Genomic DNA, 17,610 nt, shown 5'->3' on the forward strand with positions numbered 1-17,610 from the left:
TTTCTCATTCTAAAAAAGAGGTACATGAAAGGATGGCTGCTTTCTTTTGGAACATGGATATCTTGTGACTGGATATGATTCCTGGAACTCTGGCCTAGTGGCCATAAATGGAGCCAGCTCTTGAGGGTACAGTCGGCACGTCAAGGATAGCAAAGAGAAGCAAGGAACATCACTGAATTACTGCATCAAATAACTGTAGACCAGACTATCACTGGATTTCTTGTTTTGTGACACAATAAATTTCCTTTTCGTTAAAAAAAAAAAAAAGGCCACCATCTTATGAGATATTCTCTTGTACCTACTTCACAGATTTAAGAAAAAAAAAAGTGGAAGGGAGACACTAAGCAAATTTTTTTAAAGCCTTACAATAGGTAACTGGTGGAGCCAACTTTTAAGTTCAGTCAGCCACGTCCTGCCATTGTGGGCCTACCAGTCACTATGCCACAAGCATGGGCTCTGAAGCTGGATCGATCCCAGCCCAGCCACTTTCCATCTGTAAAACGGGGATAAGAGTATCTCCCTTATGAGGTTTCAGTAAGAAATTAATGAGTTAATACTCATCATATGCTTAGAACAGTGTTTGGTAAGTGTGAGGTATTATGATGCTGTAAGAATAATGCACATGGCTTCCCTGGTGGCGCAGTGGTTCACAATCTGCCTGCCAGTGCAGGGGACACGGGTTCGAGCCCTGGTCCGGGAAGATCCCACATGCCGCGGAGCAACGAAGCCCGTGTGCCACAACTACTGAGCCTGCGCTCTAGAGCCTGCGAGCCACAACTACTGAAGCCTGCATGCCACAACTACTGAAGCCCGTGCGCCTAGAGCCGGTTCTCCTCAACAAGAGAGAAGCCACTGCAATGAGAAGCCCGCGCACACCACAACAAAGAGTAGTCCCAGCTCACCGCAACTAGAGAAAGCCCGCGTGCAGCAACGAAGACCCAACGCAGCCAAAAATAAATCAATAAATTAATTAAATTTTTTTTAAAAAGAATAATGCACAGTGGTGGCAAAACTTTGGAGAAACTGTTGGTAAGATTACAGATTGCTATATCCTTTTAATCAGATTCCACCTCTAGGAATTTATTCTAATTAAGCAAATAACAGTTTTGTTCACAAATTTCTATCTAAGATTGACTGACATTTAAAATAGAAAGCAAATACAAATGTCCAACAGTAGAGAACAAGTTGAATTAAAGCCACTGAACATATGCAGAGGTATGTTTATTGACATAGAAAGATGCTTACATATTGTTAATTGAAAAAAGCAGGTAAAGTTATGTACAGTATTATACTAGTTCTAAAAAAAAGTGTATTCATAGAAAAAATCTGGAACATCTCAGATATCATCTGTGGTTATTTGTGGAGAGTTTATGGTTGAATCTTACCTTCCCATTTTATTATTTTTACAAAATTAGGTATTAATCATTTAAAAAATCTGCTTGGGTGTTATTTGCATAATGGGTATAATAATAATAATCCACCCTGTCCATCATGTCTCATGTCTGATAATCTACTTATAGCCCAGGTTTCCCTTGATAGCTTCTATTGTCTTAGAAGGGAGGTATGGGGGAACCAGTTTAGTTCCTTGCCCTGTCTCTAGTCATTTCCACAAAAGCTCTTGCAGTTAATGTTCACTCTACTTAGCTTTTTACTTTGACAAATATTTAACATTTGCCTACTATTCATTACTGAGGGCCTGATACAGGCATCGGCAGTAACAGCATCTTAGCTTGGTTAAGACTACCAGTTTCATTGCTTGAGTGCCTGTTCTGCCACTGAATAGCTGTGTGATCTGGGCAGGTTTCTTAACCTCTTTCATTTGAAAGCAAATATTTATTGAGCTCCTCCTACGTGTTAGACACTGGAGATATGTCCTTGAATGAAAGAAGCACCTGTTCACGAAGCTTACGTTCTAATGGGAAGAAATCGATGATAATAACTACGCCAGGTGGTGGTAAGTGCTACAACAATAATGCAGGAGAAGGAGACTAAAGAATGAGGACAGATGAGGTGTGAATGTGGGGATCTATGTGCTATTTTAGGAAGAGTGGTCAGCAAATGGATCTCTACTAAGATGATGTTTGAGCAGAGACTTGGAGGAAGTAAGGCAGCCACCAGCTGAGGGTGGTGTGTGGGGAAAGAGTTTGAGGAAGAGGCAGTGGTGTGCTGGCGCTGGCCCACACTTGTTCTAATTACACGCATCTCATCCCAACTCTGTGTTCGGTGAAGTCAAGTTGGTAGTTTGAAATCCGCCTTGGTGAGAGCATCTGTACACAGAAATCAGCAAATGCTACAAATCAGAGTTTTCTTTTCCTTTCAGAGAGCCACTTGTTAAATATCTACCAGCACACCACTAAGAAGAAAGAGCAGTAAGTGCAAAGGCCCTGAGGTAGGAGTGTGCTTGATCAGTTGGAGGAACATCAAGGCAGCCAGGGTGGCTAAAGAGAATGAGAGGGTAGTTGATAGGAGATGAAGTTAGAGGTAGCTGGGAACAGAACTGATAGGACTTTGCACAGTAAGTACACTGGACTTTATTCTAAGTGAAATGGGGGCCATTAGAAGGTTTTGAGCAGAGGAGTGACACCATCTGACTCAAGCTTTGAAGAGAGCCACACAGGGAGGAATCGGGAAGGCCAGTCACGAGTCTGGCGATAACCTCTTGGTAGTGGTGGAGCCAGGAAAAAGAGCACCTTGATTTATTCATCTTTTCAGATGTTGTGAAGGTTAAGTTGGCTTAGCATAGTGACTAGCGCACAGCAGCCCCTCAATAAATGATAGCTGTTGTTATTGATAGATGCCAATCCTGGGGGTGGGGGAGGGGTGCTCGTATCTAATTAGGAAGACCAGTAATTCCAGCACCAAGTGGTAAGTACTATGTTCCAGACAAGTGAGAGGATAGAGGAGAGACACTTACAACCAAGTTGGGGGGTAGGAGAGGCCAGGGAGGGTGTATTTGAGCAAAAGACTAGGGGGGTGGGTGGGGGCTGGGGGCTGCTTTAGCAAAGGCATCAGGAAGTGGACTTGGAAGGAAAACAACTTTTAAAAGGGTCTACACCTCCCCAACTCCCCAGTTTGGGGGACAGATCACAGCTTTGTCCTTTAGATTAGCAAAATCAGTGATCTGAAGAAATGGTGATAAATTAATTACTCAGTGTGTTAATTAAATCACCTAGTAGGCTGTGCATCGTTACCGTTCCAATTCAACTTCACTGGTAATTTTATAAATTCCATGGAGCCTTTGATTCTGGTCAGCAGGCGGATATAAAAACTCAAGCCGCTGAGAACTTTAGAACTCGCTATGGGAAAAGGGAGTTCTTAATCTGGAGGTCAAGCATGGGTTTTAGGAGGTCTGTGAATCTCTTGAAGATATTTGCAGAACTAGGTGTGTACGTGTGAATTTGGGACAGAGGAGATCTAGCTTTTATCAGATTCTCAAAGAGGTTTATGGCCCAAAAACTATTAAAAGCACTGCTACTGAGAGTAATATTAGAGGGTAAAAGTCATTCTAGAAGAAATGGCCAGGTTTTTGTTTGCCATTTCATCTATCATTAAAATATCTGGTAAAGTGATACTTTAAATCACATGAAATCAGTTAAAACACTGCATTTAAAAAGTGGTTCCTTTCTATTAAGAACATTGTCATTTTATTCAAATATGAACTGTCAGTTTGAACCCAGCTGGGTCCACATTTAGAATTTCACCTGTGCCGAGCTCTGAATGAGCTGTGGTACAATACAAAATGCTTACAGGCAAAATTTGCTCTGTTGATCATCCAGGATCATACCTGATATTCTTCCTATTGAATGTTTTCTGCCCCTGATTTTTGTTATTGTTGTTTATTGATTACTGATTCCCTACATTCTTCTGACGTTAAGCTGCCGAGTTTCCGAAGTAACAAGTAACCCCTAAGGGCTTCTTCAAAGCCAATGAGATAGAGATGTTTACTGAAATTTTACTTTAAAAGGAGGATTCATGGAAATTAATTGCTCTGACCACCTGCCAAAGACTCTTCAATTCAGGATCTCACCTTCTTCTAGTCATACATGGATGGTTAGAATCTACCCACCTACTCTTGTCTGACAATGAGCAATTACGTGAGTACTACATGGGTTGTAATAATTCCTCTTTCTTGAGCACAGAGAATGGTCCAGACACCTTGTTGAGTGCGTTATGTATATTATCCCACCGGATCCTTACAACACCTAATGAGATAGGGACTTTATCCCTGTGTTATGCCAAATCTGGGCTTTGAGATATTAGGTAACTAATTTGCCCAAGATCACCCAGCTAGTGGGCAGCAGAACCAATTGGTAGGAGAATGGGAAACCAAATGTCCTAGAAGGATGAATGAGCTGTAGAAAGAAAAGCACCCTTTTCCTTGTACCATTTTTCACTACATGGTATTTTCCAGTGTTGCTGTATCAGGTGCTGGGTCAGACAATGGAGGAGAAAAGCAGCATAGGAATTGATGACTACTGGAAAGGGCTGTAGGGAAATTAATTCATTGAACTAATATATCTCACTATATTTTTAAAATAGTGACGGGGAAAGCACTTAACTTTTATTGAGTATTTGAGGATTTACCACAAACAAAGCCCAGTGCAATGTGCTGTGCTAAGATTATTGCATTGCACCCTCATTATAAGGCTTCCAAGGGAGGCACTACTGTCCCCATTTTACATATAAGAAGACTGAGGCTCTGAGAAGTTGCATAAGTTTCCCAAAGTCACATAGATAGTAAGATGGTATGGTATGAACCAAGATCAGCCTCCAAAAGCTATGTACTTTATAATACATCATACTATAAAGTCCACTTTAAAAGCTATTGACTAGAATTTAAACTATTTGGGGCCAAAGATCATGTCATTAAATTTTGTATACTCCTCAGGACATAATATAGTACCTCGTACTTGGTAGGTACTCAAGAACCGTTTCTGGGTTGGTCACCCATCACAGTGGGTTGAAAAATAGAACATCAAAGGCACAAAGATGTATCTTATTTCCAAAAGGAAAAAAAAAAAAAAAAAAAGAACTTCCTTCACATTCCTTAGAGGATATACTGTTCCTTGAGAGCAAAATTACAGAAAATCTTTCTAACAACCCCATATGCCCGGTTCAGAGGTTAAAACCTATACATACTATACAAGGGCTCCTAACAATGCGCTTTCTGCACTATAACTGCATGATATTGACGTCTGCAAGGTGAACAACCATGACGAGGTTAGTCTTGGTGGGGAACAAAAGCAGCTTGATATTTTAGAAATATGTGTGGTATATGACATAGTCAAAACCCAACAACTACACATCATTTTAAGGTATAAAAGGGGTATTAGAAAATACTCAGGAACATGTGTAAATGCTTAGACACGTGGCCCGACCCTCTTTGTGGTCCTTGTGGTTTTTTTCGGCTGGTGGCTGACACCTCCTTCCTCAGCACAGCCCGGCTTCTTCAGTGTGGAGAGCTGCGGAGCGGTGCTGTCTGAGAGGGGTTCCTGATGACGGCACTGCTCTAATATTCCAGCGTCACGGTCTTGGTTTTGAGGTATTCGTTTAGAGCTTCCTCACCTAGGGAAGAGAAAAGCAGCTGATGGACCACGTTCACAGGTGGATGTGATGTCGCCAGATCTTGGACACAGGTGCAGGCATGTCAGTCACTAAGCGAATAGAATGGGGCTGAGGCAGTGCTTCTCACACTTTCAAGTTCATGTGAATCACCTGCAGATCTTGTGACACTGTAGATTCTGATTGGATTAGGTCCGGCAGAGGCCCCAAGATGATATGTTTCTAACCACTCCCCGATGATGCTGAGGCTTGTGGGGCACAGTTTGAGGAGCGAGGGTTTAGGCCAGCTACCAGGCCTTCTAAGGACCAGAGTGTCGGCTTATCACTTTCTACCCCAAACCCTTCCTTTATTTCCCAGCTTGATGACAAATCTCCACGTCTATTCCTTGCCCGTTTAGGCTGAACAGAAGTGATCAGGATACTGTCCTTCTGATTACATTAAATGAAGCAGAATAGAGCAAAGAAAGTTTGAGATCATTTGGTCTCATCTTATTTTAAAGTTAAGGGAAAGGCAGTTTTCCTGACTTACATAGTATGTTAGAGACACAGGGGCATATCCAGGAAAAAATAAATAGGTCTGCCTTTCTGCTTCTATTCTGTTCCTATTTTGAGCTACCGCAATCATTGATTTCTACAACAGTTAAAGGGCATGAATACCACAGGTGAAACTAATGAGTATATGATTCTGGAAGTTGAGCTAAACCCAGGCTTCTTAATGTTAAATTAGAATCACCTTAGGGAGCTTTTAAAATTCCTGATCCCAGGTCATACCCCAGACCAATTAGATCAGCATCTTTCCTTTTTTTTTTAAAGCTCCCAGGTGATTCTAATCCAGTGTGCACCTGGGAACCATTGGGCTGAGGGAGTTTCAAATTAGGAGAGGAAGAAACTGTTAAGACAAAGTCTACTGTTTTATAATAAAACAGACATGAAGTGTGTCGATCATTCTCTATCAAAAGACAAGTGGAACACTGTTGTCTCACTTTATAAAAATAATTTCCCTAAGAAAATCTCCCCATGTGTTTTGGATCCAGGGATGAAAGCCAGATTGAAGACATGAAAAAAAAAAAAAAGACTTTACCTTCAACTCAATGGAATTTAAAACGAGAGCCACTTTTATTGTTGCAAATACACTGCCAAAAGTCTTCAGGAAAGAGAAAATGTAAAAATACCCCAAATTAACCCAATTTATGTTAGCAGACTGTAATTGCAGTAAATCACAAGCATTTCAATTTTTGAAACAACCTGCCAGACTGACTGGGGCATGAGAACATGGGCTGCATAGCCAACTGTCTGGCTTTGCATTCTTTTTGCCAGTGGCTGTCTGGCTGACTTTGGGCAAGTTACCCCAAATCTCTGAGCCCCATTTTTCCCGTCTGTAAAATAATGATAACAATGGCACCTACACTCCCATGGCTATTGTGAGGACTGCTCGTGCTATTACAGGTAGAGTATCAGAATAGGGCCTGGTACATATTTAGTGTTCAAAGTAAGCTGTAACTGGAAATGTGATAGTGTTACTGCCCACGGTGAATTACATTTTGGGCTCTCTGCAGACTCTCAATCTGAGCTCCCAGATGCCCAGAAAACTCTACCAGTTTCAATGTTGTCTCTGAAAGACTGCCAGGTGGCTCAGAGACAGGATTTATTCTTGGGGCTAGCCGGTTATTGCCTTCTACCCATTTTCCTTTCTTGGTTCCACTTGGTCCCATGACGTCTAAACCAAGTTCATGCTGAATGTCAGGTTAAAAAAAAAAACAAACCTAACATATTTTAGCTAAAAGATATTGTCAGGGTTTTCTTTTCAACACGAATCTTCTTTTTTAAAAGGAAACACTTTTCCACACAATTTGAGTACTTTTCTCTATTTACGTTATGTTCAATAAAAATGTTTAACTTTGAAAAAAATGAGTACCCTTGAAAGCCCAGATCCAACTGCCATGTAGGAAATGCCCTTTAAAGCAATACAAGAGTGTTGCATGAAGCATGAAGGGGACTGTTCTGTGATGTGCAGTAGAAAGGTAAGGCATATTCATACCTAAGTCTTTTCCAAAGCCAGACTGCTTAACTCCACCAAAAGGGGCTGCCACATCCGTCTTGTTGTAGGTGTTAATGAAAACAGTTCCTGCGTCTAGCTTTTCACTCACATACATAGCTTTATTTATGTCTCTCGTAAAAACCCCTGAGGCCAAGCCGTACTCTGTATTATTTGCTCGCTGCAACACTCCATCGATGTCCCTGCAAGATGTTTTTAGAAAGACATAAAACCTCATTAAATGCAAAAGCAAAACACTTTCATTTTCTGTTCTTATGTTTTTCCCCTCCGTGCTAGAAACAGGAAAACATTACTGCCAATGTGCTTACATTTTTATAAATGAAATATTCCAGGCTTACACCAAAAGAAACTCCCAATGAAATATTACAACTCTAGTATTATATTTTTCACATATATCATGAAACACCTTTTAAAATCTGAAGTCATCTTTTCAGCCTTCTTCATTGCTTCTCCTTCATGATTACCCCATTTGTTTTCCTCTCCCTTGAGCTCCATTTACAGACATATTCTCAGAGCACCCGCAGTGTCCCTCCATCTATTCAGATTTTACATGCACATTTCAAGGCTCATTCACTCGAGGCCTCACCCTGAAGCCTTCCCAGATCCCACCAGTGCCACTGTTTAGGCAGTGTAGTGTAGTGGCCCGGTGAGAAGGCTCCACAGCCCGGCTGCCTGGGTGACCTTGGGTGAATCATTTCATCTCTCCTGCTTTTGTTTATTCTTGTGAAAAAATGGAAATAATAATAATAGCACCTGTCTTCTTGTCATGAGGATTAAATGAGCTAATAGTGTCTGAAGCACAGGAAATGCTCAATGAAAGTTAGCTATAATAGGGTAGCACATATTCCTCCAATTCAGTATTTTGGTTTACCTATTCGTGTATTTGGTGTTCACCCTCCAACTAGACTGGAACCTCCCCGAGGGCAGGGATAACATCTTGCTTTTCTGTATACTAGGGTGTTGCACCATCACGTGAGAGTGAACGCAGTTAATATGCCAATCCAATAAAAGGGTAGTAAAGCATCCCTTAAATGGGTCTGGTGACTTCCCTGCCTTTTGACTCAGTATGTGTACACACAAGTAAGTGCAGATGTGAACCTGCTCTTCTCTCAGTTGGGTCCAGTTCCAACATGCCTGCCATAGTGTGAGTATCTCATCTTTATGAGTATCATACTAATGTTAAAAAAATGCATGAACTACAACTTGGCCAGCAAATGTAAGCCAAGATTTTATCTGGGGCTCCGGCAAAGAAACACGATTTCTTTTCCAAAACTGGAGCGAAAATTAGTTGTGCTGAATTCTTTGAGAGACAGCATAGGCTTCAATGTGGTGTCTTCCCAAGGGATTTTCAAAGGTAATCTTGACTATACACAATCTTCAACTCTCATGAGGAATGTGGAATCTAACTTGGAAAGGAGTGAGGCTCTGCTAAAACTCTCACACTTGATGCATTGCACCCGATTGCACTGCGAATACTTACAGCCTGGACTAAGGCCGAAAGACGGCTATATGCCATTGCCCATTAAGGACTACTGAGAGGACGTAGCTTCACAGCACACCTTGCCCACTTTTAGAATAATAACGAGCGTAATGACTGCAATGTCACCAACAGCAAACACTTGACTTATTTAACACTTAGAATGACCCAAAAAGGTAGATACTATTAATAACCCAACTTCACAAATAGATAAACTGCACAAATAGAGAAACTATATAGAGGAATTAAGTGGCCCAAGCCCACAGAGGTGGTCAGTGCAGACTCTACCTACTACACCTCCCACCTAGGCCCTCTGGGGTTAATTGTCCGTCTCCTTGTCTGTCTCCCCTATTAGATGGTGACCTCCTTGAGGACAGGAACTGTGACTTATCTAGGCTTACATCCCCTAAAACTGGCTTCTAATATCTGCCTATTTAACACAAGGACCATCCTATGGGGAAACTTATAATAAGGAAAAGACGGTAACAGGGCATCCTTGGATCAGTATGTCAAAAGGTTACTCACTACAGCTTAGTGTCCCCAAAGGTCTCTCACAGTATGTCTGTTCAAGACCAAGAAGTCCTTCTGAACTCTGTATTCTGTTTTCTCATTGGTTAAAGGAAAACTAAAGCCAGAATTCTGAAGAATTGTGTGCAGTATACCATGAGAGTCTATTGTGTTAAATATTCTGATATGAGCTCAGTTACCATACGGCCCTCTTTGATATGCTAAACACTGAGCATATCAAAGTTTCAGGCACCATAACAAACCAGTATGTCATTCACGGTTGATTATATGGTGATTGTGGACATTTCTACAAAGAGTTGAGTATTAGGCTTTTGGGAGCATGATCCCCTATGGAGAAAACACTCTTTCTTTGGGAAAATCAGATTTCATAGATGCTGCCTTCCCTAGAAATGTAAATGCGAAAACCAGTTCTGTTATTCTCAGTTACTGACCTTATTCCAGAGACATTTCAAATGCTGACTGTACAAAAACTAAAACTTAGCGAACATCCCATAATGTCAGCCATTAGTTTAAACTAAGGAGCAAAAATATATTACAATCTACATTGGTTAGCATTCTCTTCTAATTATTAAGACAATTATTCTTATGGTAGAAAATTATATGTTCATTGATTTTATGCTCTGTACATACCACAATGACAGAAAAAAGAAAAGTATCTAGGCAATCCGGTCAAATTATGCCTGAGGAACATACCCATTTTGGAATTTAGAAATGACCATAATAGGCCCGAAGGATTCCTCTTTGGCAAGATACATGTGGTCTTCCACATCTGTGAAGACAGTAGGTTCCATAAAAAAGCCTATTTGAAAAACAGAAGAAAATAACATCAATTAAAGGGTAATTTTCAATTAGTAGTTCTCTCGTTTAATTACATTATAAATTTTTTTCTTCCGTTATGGGTCAGTAAAACCAAGAAGACTTTCATTTTCCTATTTGGTGTTAGCATTCCTAGGTTATTATATTTTTAATGTCCTCATTACAAAACTTTCAAACATATGTAAAAGTAGAGAAAATAGTATAATGGATAGTAAAATAAATCTTTATGCATATTTTGCCATATTTGATTCTTTTTTTTCTTGCTGAAATAGCTTAAAGCAAATTCCAGAGATTACAATTTATACTCCACAAGTATTTCAGTACAAACCTGTAAAAAACAAGGACATTTTATTACACACCACAATACATTATCACACCTAACAAAATTAACGCCAATTCCTTATTCATAGTTTATATTTCAATTCCTTTTTTTAAGTTCCAATTTTTTAATTGAGATGCAATGACATATAACATATTAGTTTCAGGTGTACACCATAATGATTCGATACTTGTATTCAATTTCTGATTTCTGGAAAATATCTTTTTATAGTTGACTTGTTTGATTCAGAATTCAAATAAGTTCCATACTGCATTCGGTTGTTAGATAGCTTAAGGGTCCATTAACTTTAGAATATTTCTCCCTTTTACCCTGCCCCTTATTTTTCATGCCATTGACTTGTTAAACAGACTGGTTCAGTTGTCCCGCAGAATATTTTATGCATTTCAGATTTGTCATTGCTTCCTTGGGATGATATTTAATTAGTTCCTCTATCCCCTGTATTTCCTGTAAATGGAAAATATGACCTAAAGGCATGATTAAATTCATGGTTAAACATTTTTGGCAAGAATACTTCATAGACGATGCTGTGTTACACACTGGATCCCACAGGGGGCACATCATAACCAGCTGTCCTGCTGGTGCTCAATCTACCTACAACAGTAAAACATGAGGTTTTCCAGTTGTTGTTTGTTTGTTTTTCTCTCCTTTTGGGTATCATGACATTGAGCCATTCACATACTTCTGTAACAAGTACTACCTTAGACAACAGGAATGAATCCTTCCCAGGCTAAGCTGGCTAAGATTAAATCGCACATTGCCAGGAATGAAAATCACCAGTGCCTGAATAACACCATATCCATTACACTTGTTTACTTACGCTGCTAAGGGCCTGTCACATCCATTTTATTTGATTTTAACGGCCTCGTAAAGCAGGATATGCACATTTCATCACATTTTACAACTGAGGCTCAGAAGAACTGTTGTTGAAGGTGTCACAGCTTATAAGTGGCCAAGCAGGATCTAGAAAGTAATTCTTATCATAATGTAAATGACACTACTTTTGAGGCAAGATGGTGCTGCAACGAAAACTGTTACCATTTATTCCGACTTAAGAAGCCAGGCCCCCAGCACACCTCCTATGGAGGTGGTCTTACCTGGCCTTTGGACTTGTCTTCCTCCATACACCAAGGTGGCCCCCTCTTTCACTCCGGCTTCACAGTACTGCAGGAGCTTTTCCAGATGGGCCTTATGATTTTGGGGCCCGTGATCAGTAGATCTGTCAAGTGGATCACCAATTTTCATCTTTTTAATTTCTTCCACCTGTACGTCACCCAGTTCACAAAACACAATTGACTGTTAATAATAAGAATGGATACCCTTGACCGAGTTTCTACTGTGTGATAGGTGTTGTACTAAGCTGTTCAAAGATGTGTCCTCATTTAGTCTTCAGTAGCACTGGAGGTAGATATTTATTATTTCCATCTTATATGAGGAAACCGAGGATCAGAAAGGCTAAGTGACTCGCCCAAGGGCACACAGCCACTAAATACTGTAGAGTTTCCTTGCCTTGAAAGCCCAAGCTTGTAACCACTGAGTTTTAAAATTATCCCGAATGCTAATTCATTAAAATAGCAAACCTGATGTTCTGGAATTTTTATTAATACAGCATACCTACACTCTTCATGGCAAAATAATTTCAAAAATGGCCACATTGTTGTCTTTTTCCTTTCCCCAAATGTGGAAGACTGCCCTTGTGAAATTCTCACAGTACAGCCACACCAGAGGATATACTAGAATGTTCCAATGAAAAACCATTTTTATCGAAGAATGTTCATCACTGATATGTGCTCCTTGGTTATCTTAATCTATTTCTGCGTTTCCTGATGTTAAGTCCAATTCTATTAAGGAGAAAGAAAGGGAGTGGCCCCCACAGGGCCATGAATTTGAGTTTAGGTCTGGCAATAATCCCTCAGTAAGTGCTCAAGAAATACGTGCCGAATGAATAAATGAATACCGTTCATATGTGTGCAAAACATGTTTGTTGATGGACTGATACAGCAAATCCTTGACATTTCTGGTCTCAGCATTTTAAATTTCAACAAGTTGTCGTGAAAGCCCATGACGTGTAGTGCTGTACCTTGCATTTTACTAAGGCACAAAACTGAATTATGGGGATGTTCATGAGGCAGCCACTGCCCTCCAGCTGCCTCTCCATATGACTTCCTTGTTTTCCACTCTCATGAGGAAAGATGCCTTTGCTTCTTGCGGGGTGGGATGGGGGAATTGGCTCTGAAGGAAAAAAGGCTGGGTGCTGGTTTTTTAAATAGAAACAAATTCGTGATTACTATTACCATAATAATGATAGAGTGTAGTATGGTTTTTTTTTAAATTAATTAATTAATTTTATTTTTGGCTGTGTTGGGTCTTCGTTGCTGTGCACGGGCTTTCTCTACTTGCGGCGAGCGGGTGCTACTCTTTGCTGTGGTGCGCGGGCTTCTCATTGCGGTGGCTTCTCCTGTTGCGGAGCACAGGCTCTAGGTGCGCAGGCTTCAGTAGTTGTGGCACGTGGGCTCAGTAGTTGTGGCTCACAGCGCTCAGTAGTTGTGGTGCACGGGTTTAGCTGTTCCCCGGCATGTGGGATCTTCCTGGACAAGGGCTCGAACCCGTGTCCCCTGCATTGGTAGGCAGATTCTTAACCACTGAGCCACTGTGGAAGTCCCTGTGTAGTATGTTTAGAGTTCATTTTAGCCACAGAATTCATCTTAATGGTTCTATGAATGACGTTTAGTCTCATATTTATGGAATCATGCCCAACTACGGGGGGTATGTACGTATGTATGTATATGTATCTGTCTATCTATCCATCTTAGTGGAGGAAATTATATACTATCATTTAACTGTAAATTCAGGATTTGTAAGAATCTAGTGGTATATCTCTCATAGCCAATTTAGGGATTTATAATAATCTAGGAGTATATCTTCTACAAATATCAAGGATCTAATATACTATAAATGCAGAGCAAGGTATGGGTAGTAATAGCTCTTAAGCATACCTTATCAAGTTTTCTAATATAGACCTATAACTTTTTACTATGAAAAGTCATAGGGACTTCCCTGGTGGCTCAGTGGTTAAGAATCCACCTGCCAATGCAGGGGACACGGGTTCGAGCCCTGGTCTAGGAAGATCCCACATGCTGCGGAGCAACTGAGCCCATGCACCACAACTGCTGAGCCTTCGCTCTAGAGCCTGTGCTCTGCAACAAGAGAAGCCACCGCAGTGAGAAGCCCACGCACCACAACAAAGAGTAGCCCCCGCTCACTGCAACTACAGAAAGCCCACGCGCAGCAACGAAGACCCAATGCAGCCAAAAATAAATAAATAAATAAATTTTTTTTAAAAGAAAAATTATAAACATATAAAAGTAGGTAAATAATATAATGAAACTCCACATACCCATCAGTCAGCTTCCACAACTGCCAACTCATGACCAATTTATTCCCCCACTTACTTCCTTCCCTTTTGGATTATTTTGAAGCAAAGTCCAGATATCATAGTCTAATCTGTAAATATGTCAGAAACTACTTCTAAAAGATAAGGATTGTGTTCTTTTTAAAAAATATAACCATAGCACTATCATCACTATCATAACTATCATTAATAATCCCAGGAGTACTTTTAAAGTAAAGGCAATTTCTATACAAATCACAGAGCAAATTTGAAGACGCTTACCACTCTTGTCACAAATTCATCATGGATGGATTCTTCCACAAACAACCGACCAGCTGCAATACAGTTCTCTCCTTTGTTGAAAAATACTGCTCCCATGCCCTTCGGCAGCAAAAGAGAAAATACTGTTATTGCTTGGGAAGTCAAGATTGCCGTAAAATTGCACACACTGAGAATTAGATGTTATTGGAAGACAGCAGACAACACAGAGAAGACAGAGAAAAACACAAGCCCTTGGCCAAGTTAGTGTTGCTTGGAGGTTCTTGGTTTTGATATTTTTAGGAATTTTGCTTCTCCTTTCCCCCTTTTGGTCCATGAGTACTTAAAAAAAAATGTACATAACATGAAGGACAGTGATAAAAACAGATTTTGTGTTGCAAGAAAATTTAGATTATTCTATACATTTAAATGTAATATTTCTATACCAAATTTTGCTTTTAAAAATCTCTACATCAGTTTAAATAAATCATGAATGTTTATAAATCTCTACATCAGTTTTAAAAACCTGGCCTCCAAGTTTCAAAAACACGTTTAATTATAATGACATTATTTTTTTAAATTAAGTGCCCTGAGCAGTCCCAAATCTAAACATAAAGAGAATGGTTTCTGTTTATGATTAGATAGAACCAAGCGTTGGGCTTCCTTGGTGGCGCAGTGGTTGAGAATCTGCCTGCCAATTTTGGGGACATGGGTTCGAGCCCTGGTCCGGGAAGATCCCACATGCCGTGGAGCAACTAGGCCCGTGCACCACAACTACTGAGCCTGTGCTATAGAGCCTGTGAGCCACAACTACTGAGCCCACACACCACAACTACTGAAGCCCACACACCTAGAGCCTGTGCTCCGCAACAAGAGAAGCCACCACAATGAGAAGCCCGCACACCGCAAGGAAAGTAGCGCTCACCGCAACTAGAGAAAGCCCATGTGCAGCAACGAAGACTCATCGCAGCCAAAAATAAAATCAATTAACTAATTAAGTAAAAAAAAAAAAACCAAAAAAAACACCCCAACCAAGTGTCATTCTAAGGTTCCTGATGAGAAGGAGGTAGAATGTGTTTCCAAAGTGGGCACCTAGTTAGGTGGACTTGACCTACTCTTACCATTCGTACGGCCTTGTCAAGTTCACAGTCACTGAATATTATAAGTGGGGATTTGCCACCAAGTTCAAGGGAAACTTTCTTCAAGTTGCTCATAGCACAGCTAGAGAAAAATAAAGGGAATATGAGCATTTAGTTTGTCTATCAGTTTCTCTCTCTGTTTCTTCAACCATAAATTACTACTTAGCAATGGGAAATATAACTGAGCCTCAGAAATATTAAGAAACTTATTCAAAGACAAAACATGAATGGTAGAATGGTGATAACAGTTGAAGCTGGGTGATGAGCACACAGGAGTTCATTACACTATTCTGTAAGCTTTGTGAATATTAGAAATCTTTTGTAATAGAAACGGGTTTCTTTTTAAATTCTGTGGTCAAGTGATTAGAGATTATCATATGTAAATTCAGATTCTTTAGGTGTAAGAATTTTGGTTACATAAAGACCTGGCAAAGAACTTAACCTTTAACCAGATTACTGGCACATCGGGGGAAAAAAATCAATTTTTAGAAGTATACTGTTTATTTCTCCCTGTTTGCAAAAGCATTGTTATTTAAAGTGTTTTAAAAATACTCTTTAAAATTCAGAAAGAAGGGAAAAAAATCACAGAATTCCACTCCATGGCTCAATGGCAACTTTTTTTTTTTTTTTTTTTATAATTTTGATATACTTATTTCTGGTCTGTATCCAAGCACAGCCTTTGTCTTATTTAACATAGTTAGGATTACCCAATATATACAATTTTATACCTTATTTTTCTTTCTATTTACCGTTTAACACTCCAATGTTATTAAAATTCTACATGACTGCACAGTATTCTATTACATTAACAACCTTTAACCACTGCCATATTTTGGACATTTAGATGGTTTGCATTTTTCTGAACTAATGTTCCTGCTTTTTAGGAATTAATTTTATAAATAATCCAGATTTGATTTGTCTTTTATATGTCTTTTCAATTTCTTACTTATGCTCCAAAACCAATTTGGGCTCCAGCTTTAGTACTGAAAATGTTTTGTGCTTAATGATTGTTAAAGCTATCAGAACTTTCAGTACAACTCTGGTTTTGGTGACTCTGGGCTATACACTTTGGAAAGTATTTTATTGTATTCAAACATTTCAATACCCTACTGTGGTAAGATTTCTCTTCTAAATTCCATGTTATTTTTCTCCCTCCAAAAGCACCGTATTTAAAAAAGCAAAAACAAAGCCAAAGACCTGGTTTTACAGGATTTTTAGCAAATCAACACACTAAAACCAATACCTCTTCATGATCTGTTTGCCAATCAGAGTGGAACCAGTGAAACCGAGCTTCCGGATATCAGGATGTTCAGAAAGGCGCTGTCCTGCTATGCCACCTGTGGAATTATGGAATAAAACACAGACTAAAACATTATCGAGGTCTTATGGTAAAGGTGGCTTTGAATTCATTGAAGTAGATTTCTAAGCTCTCATTTAAATCTCAGTTTTACACTTTCTGTACTAATAACAAAGTGACAAAAATCTGAATAATATCCTCCATGCAACCGTCAGTACCCCACAGATGGGTATGCCTTGATATTTTAATCTTCCAAAGCCATTTTTAAAAATGAAATGGGCCACCGTAGGGTGGTTTTACAATGTTGTACAATTTCCACCCCTCCCACCCTACTCATCTGCCACTGTATTTCCACTTTCAGATTTTAGCACATGGTAATTATGTTTATACTTAACTGTTTGGTAAACTGTATTTAGTTTTAATATAGTTATAAGTCAGGACAAAACACCAGTGGGAAAACTCAGCTACCCTTGAACCATTCATTAGTTACAGCAAAGTGGGTCCTTGCTGGCTTACCTGAGCCTGGAATGATGTTGATTACCCCCTTTGGAAAGCCTGCTTTAACAGAGAGCTCTGCAAACTTCAAAGCAGTCAAGGGCGTGACCTGAGCAGAAGCAGACAGCAATTACCTACTTCAGATTCTGTCCTGTCCTTTAGATCAGCACCCAGCTTTCCTGCTATGGCCGTACCAGAGTTCATTTTATTTTTTCTTTTATTATGACGTAATTTCTGACTTACAGCAAAGTTGC

General features: G+C 39.8%; 1 protein-coding gene across 2 annotated transcripts in view; it reads right to left on the bottom strand.

The window, feature by feature from the left end:
* Positions 1-1,206: 1,206 nt before the first annotated feature.
* Positions 1,207-17,610, bottom strand: part of ALDH1L2 (aldehyde dehydrogenase 1 family member L2) — a 56,011-nt gene continuing 39,607 nt past the window's right edge. The window contains exons 16-23 of one of the 2 annotated variants that reach the window (XM_004269433.4): positions 17,378-17,465; positions 16,808-16,901; positions 15,547-15,646; positions 14,450-14,548; positions 11,874-12,039; positions 10,317-10,422; positions 7,601-7,800; positions 1,207-5,565 (exon numbers count right to left, since the gene is read on the bottom strand). In XM_004269433.4, the coding sequence (XP_004269481.2) occupies positions 5,510-5,565; positions 7,601-7,800; positions 10,317-10,422; positions 11,874-12,039; positions 14,450-14,548; positions 15,547-15,646; positions 16,808-16,901; positions 17,378-17,465 (909 nt within the window). In that variant the 3' untranslated portion in view covers positions 1,207-5,509. Of the gene's footprint in view, positions 5,566-7,600; positions 7,801-10,316; positions 10,423-11,596; positions 11,740-11,873; positions 12,040-14,449; positions 14,549-15,546; positions 15,647-16,807; positions 16,902-17,377; positions 17,466-17,610 lie in introns of those variants that run through there. The other variant, XR_007470342.1, reaches the window with a different exon arrangement.

The sequence above is a fragment of the Orcinus orca genome, chromosome 11 (genome assembly GCF_937001465.1).
Source record: "Orcinus orca chromosome 11, mOrcOrc1.1, whole genome shotgun sequence".
Taxonomy (NCBI): domain Eukaryota; kingdom Metazoa; phylum Chordata; class Mammalia; order Artiodactyla; family Delphinidae; genus Orcinus; species Orcinus orca.